Below are 12,996 nucleotides of genomic sequence, written 5' to 3'. Positions count from 1 at the left end.
AAGCTGGGCTCAGGCAAGCCTTGAAGAAAGCTGCCCAGGCCCTCCTTACCCTCCCTTTTAGTCAGAATGTTGGAGAGTCAGGTCGCGCTGCTGCGGGTCCTGGCAGTTTTGATTTTGGTCACATGTACTACGCAGCACTTTTTGGACTTCAGGATTGGGACTGCGCATCAGCACAGCCCCCTGGTTAGGAGTTGTTGTTGAGGGCATGGAGTGAGAGCCTTTGCAGGCTCCATCTGTGTTGTATAAATTTAAAAAGCATATCAATTAACATTAATAATATTATAATTTATTTTGGGGTAAATGTGAAGTAGTTATTTGGGCTGGGGGTGCAGGGCTTGTCCTAGCCCAATAGTTAAGGGGCCTCAGTAGGACCTGAATGGCCCAGGGAATTTATTTTAAAAAAAGAAAAAGAGGGGGATACATATAGCTCTCTATATAGGTATACGTGTGTGTGTGTGTGCGCGCGCGCACGCGCGTGCATGCATGTGTGTGCGTGTGTAAACAATTTGAAGAAGCAAGTTATTTGATGCAGCAGTTTGCATGGTGCATAAGCATGGAATGAGGGTGGAGCTGGGCAAATGCGACATTAAGTCAGTGTTCATGCTCCTCCCAGTTCATCCTAATGATTTTGACGTTCTGGACTTTGCTTTTGAAGGAAACTACTACATGGATAGATTACAGTATTACTAGAGATGGGGACGAATATGAAAACGGATCGGCTTTTTTAACGAAAATAGCTGATTCATTAAATATTTGACCCTTCATATTCTTGGGTTCCAGAGACCCCACGAATACAAAGGGACAAATGTTTACCCATTTTTATTTGTCCTTCATATTAAAAAAACAAACAAACAAAAATCTGCCTACTGGCCACCGATCAGCTGATCAGTAGGAGACAGGCAACCACCCTCCCCCCACAACCCCACAGCCTACCATCCCACCCCCTTTCTTTTCCTACCTTAGCTCCCACCCCACCCCATCTTTGCAAAGGGCAGCTGGGATTCCCTTAGCATGCCTTAAGGGAATCCAGGCTGCCCTTTGCAAAGATGGCAGCTGCAGGTTCCCTACCCTAAATGAACCAGCCACCACCATGTTTGTGAAGGGCAGCCAGTCTCCCTTTTTACATGTGTGGCTTGGAGGCCAGAAGGAGACCTCGGCAGCAGCAATTAAGGTAAGCGGGTGTTGGTGGAGGTGGGGTGTTCTGATTGGCAGCTGGTAGGCAGAATGGTGAGGTTGTGGGTTTTGTCTTATTTTTTGTAATGTTGCTGAAGACAAACTCAATGCCTCATGCATGCCTCTCAGTGCCAAAAACCTCCCATTCTGCTGGGGCCAAAAATAACTCCCTCAGTACCATGGGCTTCTGTGCCATTTGGTAAACTCTCCTGGGGGGACCCAATTTGTAGGTTAATAAGTCAGATGTCCGTTATCCAATCTTCACCAAAGTTGGCAGGTGTGTTGAGGAAAAACATAGGGAGCTCTGTTGTGATTCTGGATTCTCTAAGTACCTGGGGGGAGCTTTAGTGGGGGTGTCCTCGTTGTGATTATATAACTCAAGGGTCCATTATCCAATGTTCACCAACCTTTCAGGAGTTGTCAAAAAGTGTCGAAAATCCCTGCAAATTTGGTGTCTCTGGGTGCTTAGGGGCCAGTTTTATAGCTGTTTAAAGTGAAGACAAATCAACGAATCGATTGTTTTTGAACAATTTAGCACCTTTTTGGAGTGGAAGCTCAAGAGACGGGTCAGCCCAGTGGACATGGCCAATTATTTAGATGATTATTTTATTTTGTGGGACATGCGGCACATCTCTATGTGCCCACCTTATGTCTTCCTTCCAGGAAATGACAAAGGAACTGGGTGTTCCATTAGCAGAGGAGAAGACTGAGGGACCTTGCCAGGTGTTGACATTTTTGGGCATTGAGTTAGATACTGTTCAGCAGACTAGTAGGCTTCCAGAGGTTAAATTGGCTGAATTAAAAGTTAGGATACAGAGCTTGATGGCGCAGAAAAAAAGCCACACTGAGGCAGCTACAAGATGCAAAGTGGTGGCACCAGGCTGGCCTTTTTTGCGAAGGTTGTGTGACGCCATGAAGGGTCTTATAAGACCTCACCATAGGAGGCACCTAACATGGGGAATGAAGGAAGATTTGTGAGTTTGGCTTAGGTTATTGGAATAATTCAATGGGATCTCATTTTGGCGAGTTCAGACCAATGCAGCAAGTCGTTGATCCTCTGGGTCATTGTGGACCTCAGAGCTTTTGTAGCATGGTACTCCAAAACTCACATTGTATGGTTTGTGATTATTCCACGGCTGGCGTGGAAAGGAGGTTGTGACCCCAGGCGACTGGACTGAGCCCAGAAGGGAGCCAGCAGAGAGGTCGGTAGGGCTGTTCGGCAAGGTCTGGGGTCTTTCGTAGCATATCCTCAGGTGACAGTTTCTTGGCAGGAACTGTAGAGGATGGAGTACACCAGTCAGATCTAGAGTTCGATATATTTCTAAAGGATTTACAAGGGGGTCTTAGGGCTGAACTTTTCAGCATGGTGGGGGACATGGGACATAACAAGTAACAGAAAATTTAGCAGTGAGGAGGGAAGCTGGGGACCCCAGGGGACATTGAGCATTTAGAGTTTGGAAGTACCACAGCTAGTGGAAACACTGAGACGTGCTGTATGGTTGGACAGTACGCCTTCGCTATAGGAACTTGATGGGTGGTCTGGACCAGAAGGTTAAGGTTGACACCATTTACAGACCAGTTTGAGGCAATACGGTAGGCTCCCTTGTAATTGGGAAGGTCTAAGTTATAAATAAGTTAATGAAATTGTGGCCCTAGTTATCCCATATACCGGTGTCTGTCTTGTTATTCCATTCTGGATGGGAAAAAGATTACATAATAGTGAAAATAATGAGAAGAATGTAACATTATTTAAACAGCATGCTTATAGGCAAGTAGTTTAGAAAAATATGCACATTTTTGTCTATGCATGAAAATGTAGTTGAGCCAATAAAGATGTATCCATAATGTCTTATGGACTTGAATATATACTGTATTTTTCCATTTATAAGATGAGTCAATGTATAAGATGAGCCCCCTTTTCTAACCCCAAATTAGAAAAATTGATCCCTGCTTTTCCCTTCCTTTTACTAAGCCACAGAGCTTAGCAAAAGGAAGGGAAAAGCAGGGATCAAATGGCTCCCTTTGACCGCCACTTGACTGGTCACTTTGACAGCCGCTTTTCCTTGCCTTTTGCAAAGCCACGGGGCTTAGCAAAAAAGGAAGTGGGTAAAGCAGCCATGAAAGGGCTTCAGGACCAAAGGGCTGTGATCGTGCAGCCCTTTCATCGCTGCTTTACCTGAAGGTAGCCTTCCCTTCCTTTTTGCTAAGCCCCGTGGCTTCGCAAAAGGCAGGGAAAAGCCGCTGCCTTCCGTCTATAAAACGACCCTCATTTTTTTTGTCTAATTATTTAACGAAAAAGTGTGATTTTATACACAGAAAAATGCGGTATATATATAATGCAGAATTAGGCCAAACTGATCTTAAGATTGCAAAGAAAGAAAGAAAGAAAGAAAGAAAGAAAGAAAGAAAGAAAGAAAGAAAGAAAGAAAGAAAGAAAGAAAGAAAGAAAGAAAGAAAGAAAGAAAGAAAGAAAGAAAGAAAGAAAGAAAGAAAGAAAGAAAGAAAGAAAGAAAGAAAGAAAAACTCTACAGAACCAGAATTGACAGATTTTCCTATTATCAGCTACTATAAAACATTAAATCGTAATAGGTATTAAGTATTTCTGAAAGCTTAAACAGTATATTTTTAAAACATCTAGAGGTTTGCCACTGTGGGTGATTACAGGATAGGTAATGCCAATTCAAAATCAAATGCAAGCACATTCTAAAGACTCCTGTGTCATAATGAAAAGAAATTGATATTCCTTATAGTAATCAAAATATTCATGATTCAAGCTTGGTGATGTACAACATCACATTCTAATTGCTGCTGAGCTTTAATTAACCTGAACTGAGGGATCACATTATCGTTAAAATGTTGGTTAAATTTGAATTACAGTGTCTCTTTGATTTAAACCATGAAACAGATAATTAAGCCTCCAGATAATCAAATACTTGAGGAGTATGCTGATGTTTTGGGGAAGTTCCTAAAACTCATTAAAAGCCCCTTCTTTATTGATTATCCTACTTCAGCATGTGATACAAATGATAGTTGTGGACTGAACACAGGCATACTAAAAATGTTTTGAAGAACCATATGGAAACACAGCTGCCTTATCAATGAAAAATGGTTCGAGCGTCAGTTCTCAGGAGATCTGCTTCACAGGGATTATGCCCACAGGGGTACAATTAGCTGCAATAGAAACATTCCAAGAATCATTCAAGATTTTACGCTTTAGGAAATGATATTTTCTGCTAAGATTCATGTGAAGCCATAAGGGAAGAACAAGTTACTTACTTGTAACTGAAGTCCCAGTGGCTATCTGTGAACTTACACATATGGGCTCTGCACCTGGCTCAAAGCAGTCAGCGCACAGGAAATTCTAGAACTCTATAGTTTTTTAATGTGAACACGCTCCAACCACTCCTTACCTCAGTTCCCGTTTGCCATGCCTGCCACTCAGAAAAGTCTAACATGAAGTGACATAACATCAGGGAGGTGGGAAGACTATGTCAGTTCACAGATGATCACTTGAAGAACTACCTGTGATGTTCCAGCCCAAGGAAGTGCTGACATTCCCACTAATGTTCACACTAGCTAGGTTGCAGACTCCTCACGCTGTCACAGAAATCATTCAGCCACCTTTTAACATCTTCTAATGCCTAAAATCCTAGCCACCACACTTTGGTGCTGCTAGGGAGGGCATTGAACTGCAAGAACAAGCATTCACAGGTTTAATGCAAGATACAGGGTTGTCCCTTTTATACTGTACAGCCTGAGTCTCTGTTGCTCCAAACTGGTATCTTAGATAATTCAGGTATTCTGTGAAAGGATTTCTTAATCTCAATAAAATTCTGGGTTCCTACTGGAAGAACATAGCTCTGGATTACATGAATTTATTTCCATTCCTTAATAGTGTGGTTCCTCATTTTTAGTTACACAGTTAATACATAATGAGGAAATATTGGTTTAAACAGTCAAAGAGGATTTTTGGGAATAGGCATGAAGGGAAAAGTAGTTTCTTGGATATGAGTGTTAAAGTTTAAAACAACAGTGAGTATTTAAAGTTCAAAATAATCAGCAGCAATTAGAATGTGATGCTGCCTTGCTAGACGATGATAATCCATTCCACTGAAATCGCTGTTTAGCAAAATCTTCATCTAGCAAAAAGCATTTCCCCATTGGAATGCATTGAAACCTGTTTAATGCATTCCAATGGGGAAGAATCGTCATTGTCTAGCGAAGATTAGCGATAGGAAAGCCGCTTTGCGAACCACCGATCAGCTGTTTAAATCGCTGTCTTGTGAAGCTTAGGTCCCAAAAACACCTGTTTTGCCAGTGTGGAGGGAGCTGTCAAAATCATCGTCTAGCGAAAATGGGTTTGTGAAGCAGGGGCCAAACATTGTCCAGCGAAATTCCCCCATAGGAATCACTGTTTTGCGAATCGCTATAGCGATCACAAAAAGTCAATGTCTAGCAAAAAAACTGTCATTTGGGGTAACTGTCTAGCGAGGTACCACTGTATTTCTCTAGACAGTAATATCTCAGTTTAACATGCCCAGTTCTTAACCTTGGGTTACTCAGGTGTTTCTGAATTGCAACTCCCAGAAACCCCAGCCAGCACAACTGGTGGTGAAGGCTTTTGGGAGTTGCAGTCCAAAAACTCCTCAGTAACCCAAGGTTAAGAACCACTCCCCTAGACCCCCCCCCCAGATCACACTCCCTCAACATTTTAATTATGCTAACCAATAACCATTCAGCTACTCAGCAGTCAATCACCACAGCATACATCCAAAACTGCTTATAAACCTAACCTAAGTAATTCTACATAACTTTAAACATATAGTCTCCGAATGGGGGTATCACCACACTACAGCTACAGGTAAGCAACCAGTTCTTCTTTGTGGTTTCTGTGACTTACACGAGTGACTTGCCACTTCCAATGTTGGCTGGAGGGATGTCACATCAGAATTTTAAAACAGCACAACATCTCAAATGATGCATCTGACTGTGTTCGCATATCCAGTCTGCAGTAAGTCACAAATATAAACGGTTGCACCATGTTGCTACTTGACAGATGTTCTGCAAGTCCACGCCCTTTCAGAAAGCTGTTGATGAATCTATGGCCCTTGTTGTATGACCCCTAATTTCACATGAAATTGACATCCCAACTAATTTGTAAGCCAGTTTAATGGTAGAAAGTACACACTTAGAATAATGTTGAGAAGACACTGGAGTTCTCCTTTGCAGGCCCAGGTACCAAACACAAAGTTTGGTCGTTGTGATGAAATGTAGAGGGCAATTGCATACATAACATCCAGCACATGTAATGTTCTTTCCAGATCATTAGAACAGTGGTTCTTTACCTTTGTTACTCGGATGCATTTGAACTGCAACTCCCAGAAACCCCAGTCAGCACAGCTGGTGGTGAAGGCTTCTGGGAGTTGCAGTCCAAAACTCCTGAGTAACTCAAGGTTAAGAACCAGTCCATTAGATGATTTGAAAACAAAAGTTGGGTAAGACAACTGGCATTTATATAACCCGTATAAAAAGAAGAAACTACTTTTGGCAGAAAGGCTGTAACATTACTTTCCTTTATGGAAATTCAGGGACAGTGGGTCACAATGAAGTGCACATGATTCACCTACTCATCTAGCAGAAATGACTGACACCACGAAGGTTGCCTTGAAGGATACTAAACATAAATCCATGGATGCCATGGATTCAAAGGAGCACCATCAACCAAATGAGAGCCAAAGACAGAGACTAGGATGGTACAAGCATTTTAATGTCTGGATACAACTCATTAAGTCCCTTTAAAAATTGTTTGACTTTCAGGTTTGAAACCTGAGTCTGAGCTCCTACAGCAGTTAGTTGACATGCAACAATTGGGGCTAAATACACTTTCAGTGAGGAATGTAAAATTCCATTTTCTTTCAGGTGAAGTAGACATTTTAAGGCCGTATCTACTGGTGGTAGGAATACGGGTCCCCTGTCCATGAAGCATAAGATACTCCTCTACCCATTTATGTAAATACATTCTTCTCACTGATGGCTTTCTAGAGACATTAAAAATCCTCCATACAATTACAGAAGAAGGAATTATTCCAGAAGCTTTTATATTATTAGTCTCAGAGTTTTCAGGTCTGGGTGCTGAACTTTACCCTTCTGACAAGCCAGCAGATCCAAGTCCAGTGATAACCTCTTGTGCACTGGAGACACTTGTAACAGTGTTGAGAACCAAGGCTTGTGATGCCACCATGGTATTCTGAAAATGGCACATGCCTTGTGTTGCTTGACCGTTACAATGACTCCGTGAAACAGGGGAAATGGTAGAAATAAATAAAAGAGATATTGTTTCCAAGCCATTACAAAAGCATCTCCTAAGGAATGATGCCCTATCCCTACTTTCCAGCAGTATCAGCAACACTTTTGATTGTGCTGCATCATAAGAAGATCTGTGTTAGATGCCTACATAGTTATCTTGTTATCCCATTTGTGAGTGTGTTCTGTTTGACAACATTTTGATTGTCCCCATCCTCAATGTAAATTGCCACTGTGAAGACATGCTTTTGTATACAGTATTCCCAGATGTCTGCTGTTAGAAGTCATGGTGAATGAGCACCCCCTTGTTTACTGAGGTAGCACACTGCTGTGGTATTTGTCTGTAGAAATCTGTACCACTTTGCATTCTACACACCTTTGAAAGACTCTTAATGCCTTGTAAATGGCTAATAATTGCTGGCATGTAGCCTTGTCTCTAGTCTGGACCATACTATCGCCCTGGCAATGAGCTCCCCAGCCTTTTCTGCTCACATTTGTGGTTACCATTATTGAGGGCTGAAGAAGTGTGAATTATATGCCATTACTAAGCCAGATTTGTCCACTACTTGAATTGGCTCAGGATTAGTGGAGGAACAATCAGTCAGCGCAATGGATTACATCTTAAATTGTCAAAATTGGCTAGAAACTATATATGAAGAGGCATCATTCACAGTCTTGCATGAAGGACGATTGCTGTTGTAGAGGCCATCAATATAAACAGCTTGCAAATTTGAAGAACAGGAACTATTCTATTGTCGCAAATACAGTGGTGCCCCGCTTGACGATTACCCCAGTAGATGACAAAATCACTTAACGATGAGGTTTTTGCAATGTTTCAATGGGGAAAATACTCTTCATGATGATTGGTTCCCTGCTTTGGGAATCAATTTTTCGCTTCCCGATGATCAAAAACAGCTGATTGTCGGGTTTTCAAAATGGCCGCCCGCTGTTTTCCGGGCCTATTTCCAGAAGACAGAGATCGAAAATGGCTTCCCCCATGGAGGATCTTCGCTGGACGATGAGGTATTTTGCCCATTGGAATGCATTGAAATGGTTTTCAATGCATTTCAATGTTTTTTTTCCTTTTGCTTGACGACGATATCACTTAACAGCGATTTTAACGGAATGGATTAACGTCGTCAAGCGGGCCACCACTGTATCCACAATAAGAAGTATGATATTTTCTATTCTGGTTTGTGGAAGAAATGATCTTGTTTTGCTGGAGAGCACTTATATAATGAATGGTTTTCATTGGTCTCAGGAAGGATGTCTCACCAAGACCTTCAGAGTCAGGTCCTGTCTTTTGTTCACTCTGGATCATTAAGTGAATTTTGAAAAGTCCTCCCTGGGACCAAGAAAAACTATTCACTGCATTTCACCTTGAACCATTGAAGACTGATGTAAGACCAACTGGACCTGATTCTGAAACTCCTGGCAAGAATCTGCTATCAAAATTCAATTCCTGTCTATGTACAGAAATATGTGCATGCCACAAAATCTTAGTTATGCTGCCACTGGAGCCATACACTTCAAAAATGTATGGGTACTATCCTATCTCTAGACTGAAGGGCAGAACTTTGAACTTGTGTATTTGTTGACCTAAGGCGAAATACAGGAATTGACAATGGTCTTGCCATATTGAAATGTAGAAATATGAATACTTCAGTAGTGGTAGGATAAGTTGTAGGGTGATCATCTGCAGTAATAGCACTCATATGTGAGTCATAGAGACCGTGAAGAAGCAGCTAATATTTTCTATTAATAAGCTAGTCACAAACTTTTGTGTACTACTACAAATATTTCTGATGGTGAGCATTTAATCCCTAAATAGTATTTACTTACTGGAAGAGTTGAATTAAAATTAAAATTTAGAAAAGTCACTTCAGAATTTATATTTCCCAAAACCAGAACTCTTATAATAATGCAAAAAAAGTGGTTGCATGTTATGAAGAAATAAAGCAAACAGTACTGAGCAACATGAAACTTAATAAGTTCCCATTCCTTCCAGCTTCCATTTATTTTGAAAGACTACATTTCTAGCCCATATAATTGCAAGAATACTCTTGACTTAGTGACCTCGTCTAAGATATACAGAAAATACATAGAACTGATTGTTTCAATGACCCATACTGCTGATTGGAACTAAACAGATAATTTTTGTGATTTATTTATTTATTTATTTTAATTTATATGCCGCCCACACTATAATGGTACTATATTTTTATGTCTTTTTCTTACTAATATTGAAAAAAAAATTATACATGAAGATAAAGGTAAAGGTAAAGGTTCCCCTTGACATTTTCAGTCCAGTGGTGTCTGACTTTAGGGGGCGGCGCTCATCCCGTTTTCAAGCCATAGAGCCAGCGCTTGTCTGAAGACAGTTTCCGTGGTCACATGGGTAGCGTGACTAGGGAACACTGTTTTACCTTCCCACTGAGGTGGTATCTATTTATCTACTCGCATTTGCATGCTTTCAAACTGCTAGGTTGGTGAGGAGCTGGGACAAAGCGACAGGAGCTCATTCCGTTGCATGGATTCGATCTTATGACTGCTGGTCTTCTGACCCTGCAACACAGGCTTCTGCGGTTTAGCCCGCAGCGCCACCACGTCCCATGCTATCCAAAACTTGTCACATCTAACATTATTCTTACAAAGTTGTATGCAAGTGATTTTGGCTACACCAATTAAAGAGCTGCAATGTCATTTAACTGCTCATTTGCCTTTTTCTGTTCTAAATGCTCGATTATCAAATAGTTTAAATTACAGAAAGTCAGTTGCCTCCGTTATTCTCATCTGTGACACATAACCCAGTTCTCAGGAACAGGGCATTCCTCATAACCCACACTGAACAGTCCAGCTATACAAGTGAGAACTTTTGTGGAACTAAGAAACAGTTCTATTATATGAAGGTTGAGTCAATTCTAATTGCTAATTATCAACTAATTGCTTACAAGAAGATAATGGGGAAAATATTTTGTTCAAGTTTTTCTTTTCTTGGTATTTCCAACTATCAACTAGGCAGAGCAGTCACAAGAACCACCACTGATAAAGGGTCCCATTCTCTATTTCTTTAAATTCCAGTGATATCTCTGTACTTGAAGAAAATCTGAACTTCACAACACGTACCTCTCTATTCACATTTCTGAATGTTACCTTCATGGCAATCTAGATCTGGCAGAAATTGTCAGACTGGTCACATATGCATAGGACTCTTCTTTAGGCTTTCGTTATGTGTTGTTTCTGCCTCTATGGCAACCTGCCTCTGACACAGTATTGCAATTATGACACATAGTGCACAGTCCTTACCCTCCTGGATTTGACCATCAGTGGATGACATCACTTGGCCATTCTGCTGGGATGAAAGATTGACCCAGTTGCCTTGCAATAAAGTTATGGTGGTGGTAGTGATGGTTACGATTATGATGACAATGGCTGAATTATTTGCTGTACCATTTTCAGTTATTAGGCAGCAGCTTTGTAACTGCAACAATTTGAAATTATGGGAGAAGTCTAAGAGACCATTATAGTGCAGTCCCTCCCTGATGCTGTGAGAGAGCCTCCCCACATTATGGTGTAGATAGATCTTTCTCTGAGCAGACATGCTTACTACAAAATCACATTACTACAGAATTATTAATATAGTGAAGGGATTACTAGTTAACTTGCCTTTGAACAATCTGTACTTTTTTAACACATATTCTCTGGATTTCTAGCCACAATGATTTCAGAATATTAAACAAGAACATTGTGTTGTTATTTGAGAGAAAGAAGACAGATATATGTCAATAACCATAGGCTACTTACTCACAAACAGCAGGGAATGACAGACCGACAAAGGCACTAGAAAGATACTCTGTATACATTTCATTAGCAACTCCTTCCAGGTAGTATTTCTGCCACGTATCCTCCTCAATCTAGGAAAGATGAAGGAGAAGGGGGTAAAAAATCAATTTCAGAGTATGCACCCACTTTCTACAAAAATAAATGGAGGTGATTTAATACAAATCAATGTTTAGGTAATTAAACCTGATATCTCAGTTAATTGGTTTGCCTGTTAATAATGCCTTTTAAGTTTCTAGACCATCTTCTCTATGAGCAGGAGTAAGTGGGAACCCTACATTCAACATTTGGGAACAGTGGGTTGTTCGTTGTTGTTGTTGTTTTGCAAAGAAGGAAATCCTATAACTTGCAGAGAATACTTGTTGGGGGAAAAGTGACAAAATGCTTCTCACAAATAATTTTGAAATATTATGCATACAAATTTATAAGGAAAAAACAGAAACATTTATTTCTGAGTAAACACAAACTATCCATTATTGAGCTATCCATTATTTAGCCATCTATTCCAGTTTCTACCAAAAAGTGTTGTTTGCACTCTTCACCCTTACCCTGGCTGGCTCTGAATCAATGAAGCAAAGTAAATTTTTAAACATCTAACAACTTCATATTGAGTCATTGTGAAGGAATGGCTAAGCTTGGTAGGTGGTCTGTAACTGAACATCTTAATGGATGAAACTGTACCATTTTAGGATTTCAGAAACAGAGACTACCATCATCTATTTTGTATATGCATGTTACATCTACATTCCTCATAATGATGTATGTACAACAGTACTCAAGCAAAGAAATTAAAACACTGACATGCTTCTGGGAAAAGTGCCAAAATTAATTTTGTAGTCATTTAGCAATCAGCTGAAAAATATCCTAAGGCAGTGATGACTTATCTCTGCCTGTCATGTCCAGGGACAGCTGTTTCAGAGGACCATCAACAAAAATTTCTTCAACAAATATCTCTCATTACAGAATCAAATACATTTTAATTCATGTATCCAAGCCACATGTCAATGGGACCACCATTTTTTAATGGGAGGCATTTCTTTCTTATCAGAGACAACAATGTTTTAACATAGCCAAGAACATCAGGTATTCTCAGCACCTCCCAGAAGTGTCCAGATTGGTGTCCCTCACACCCTTTCCACCTTTGGAACTTCTGCTCTCCAGATATATTTGGTCTTCTCCAAATGATGCAGAGGCAAGCAAAACTCCATTATCACTGCCACAGGGAACAGCTGGGGTAGGCAGTATAGCCACTGCCACATTCAGCCCTCTAGTAATGCCCCCTCCAGCCAATGTCACTTCCTCAAAATTCATCTCGCCATCTCACCATACTCACACTGGAGTCAAGTGTCTCATGTCACATGCTGCTTTATATTAGTCATTCATGCTGGCTGGGTAAAATAAAATAATGGAAGAGAAATGTATGATGGCAGAAATAACCCTACCTATCCAGAACTAGGACATGGTTCTTTTCTAGATAATTTCACCAGTTTCACATCACTGCTCTGTGAAACGTAAACACAGCAAAGTGGAACTACAAATGCATGCATTCCTTCATTCCAAAAAGGAGGTACTTGAAGAACTCCTTCTTAGGAAAGTCGTAAGCTGCCAAACAGGGCATTTGCAAAGGCAGGTACCCCAGGTAGAATGGTGGCAGGAAGGATACAAATAAGCACAATTGTG

The 12,996-nt window shown here is 40.7% G+C and overlaps 1 protein-coding gene across 32 annotated transcripts in view; it reads right to left on the bottom strand.

Moving 5' to 3' along the window:
- Positions 1-12,996, bottom strand: part of KCNMA1 (potassium calcium-activated channel subfamily M alpha 1) — a 668,230-nt gene that overhangs the window by 180,792 nt on the left and 474,442 nt on the right. For all 32 annotated transcript variants that reach the window (XR_013543877.1, XR_013543878.1, XM_072995024.2 and 29 more), the window contains one exon: positions 11,281-11,390. Coding sequence is in view for 30 of the 32 variants with exons in the window: in XM_072995024.2 (XP_072851125.2) it covers positions 11,281-11,390 (110 nt within the window). In the remaining 2 variants the exon portion in view is untranslated. The remainder of the gene's footprint in view (positions 1-11,280; positions 11,391-12,996) is intronic.

This window comes from Pogona vitticeps, chromosome 3 (genome assembly GCF_051106095.1).
Source record: "Pogona vitticeps strain Pit_001003342236 chromosome 3, PviZW2.1, whole genome shotgun sequence".
NCBI classification, from domain to species: Eukaryota; Metazoa; Chordata; class Lepidosauria; order Squamata; family Agamidae; genus Pogona; species Pogona vitticeps.
Note: the sequence above shows the minus strand (reverse complement) of the source record. Positions and strands in the feature narration are given on the sequence as shown.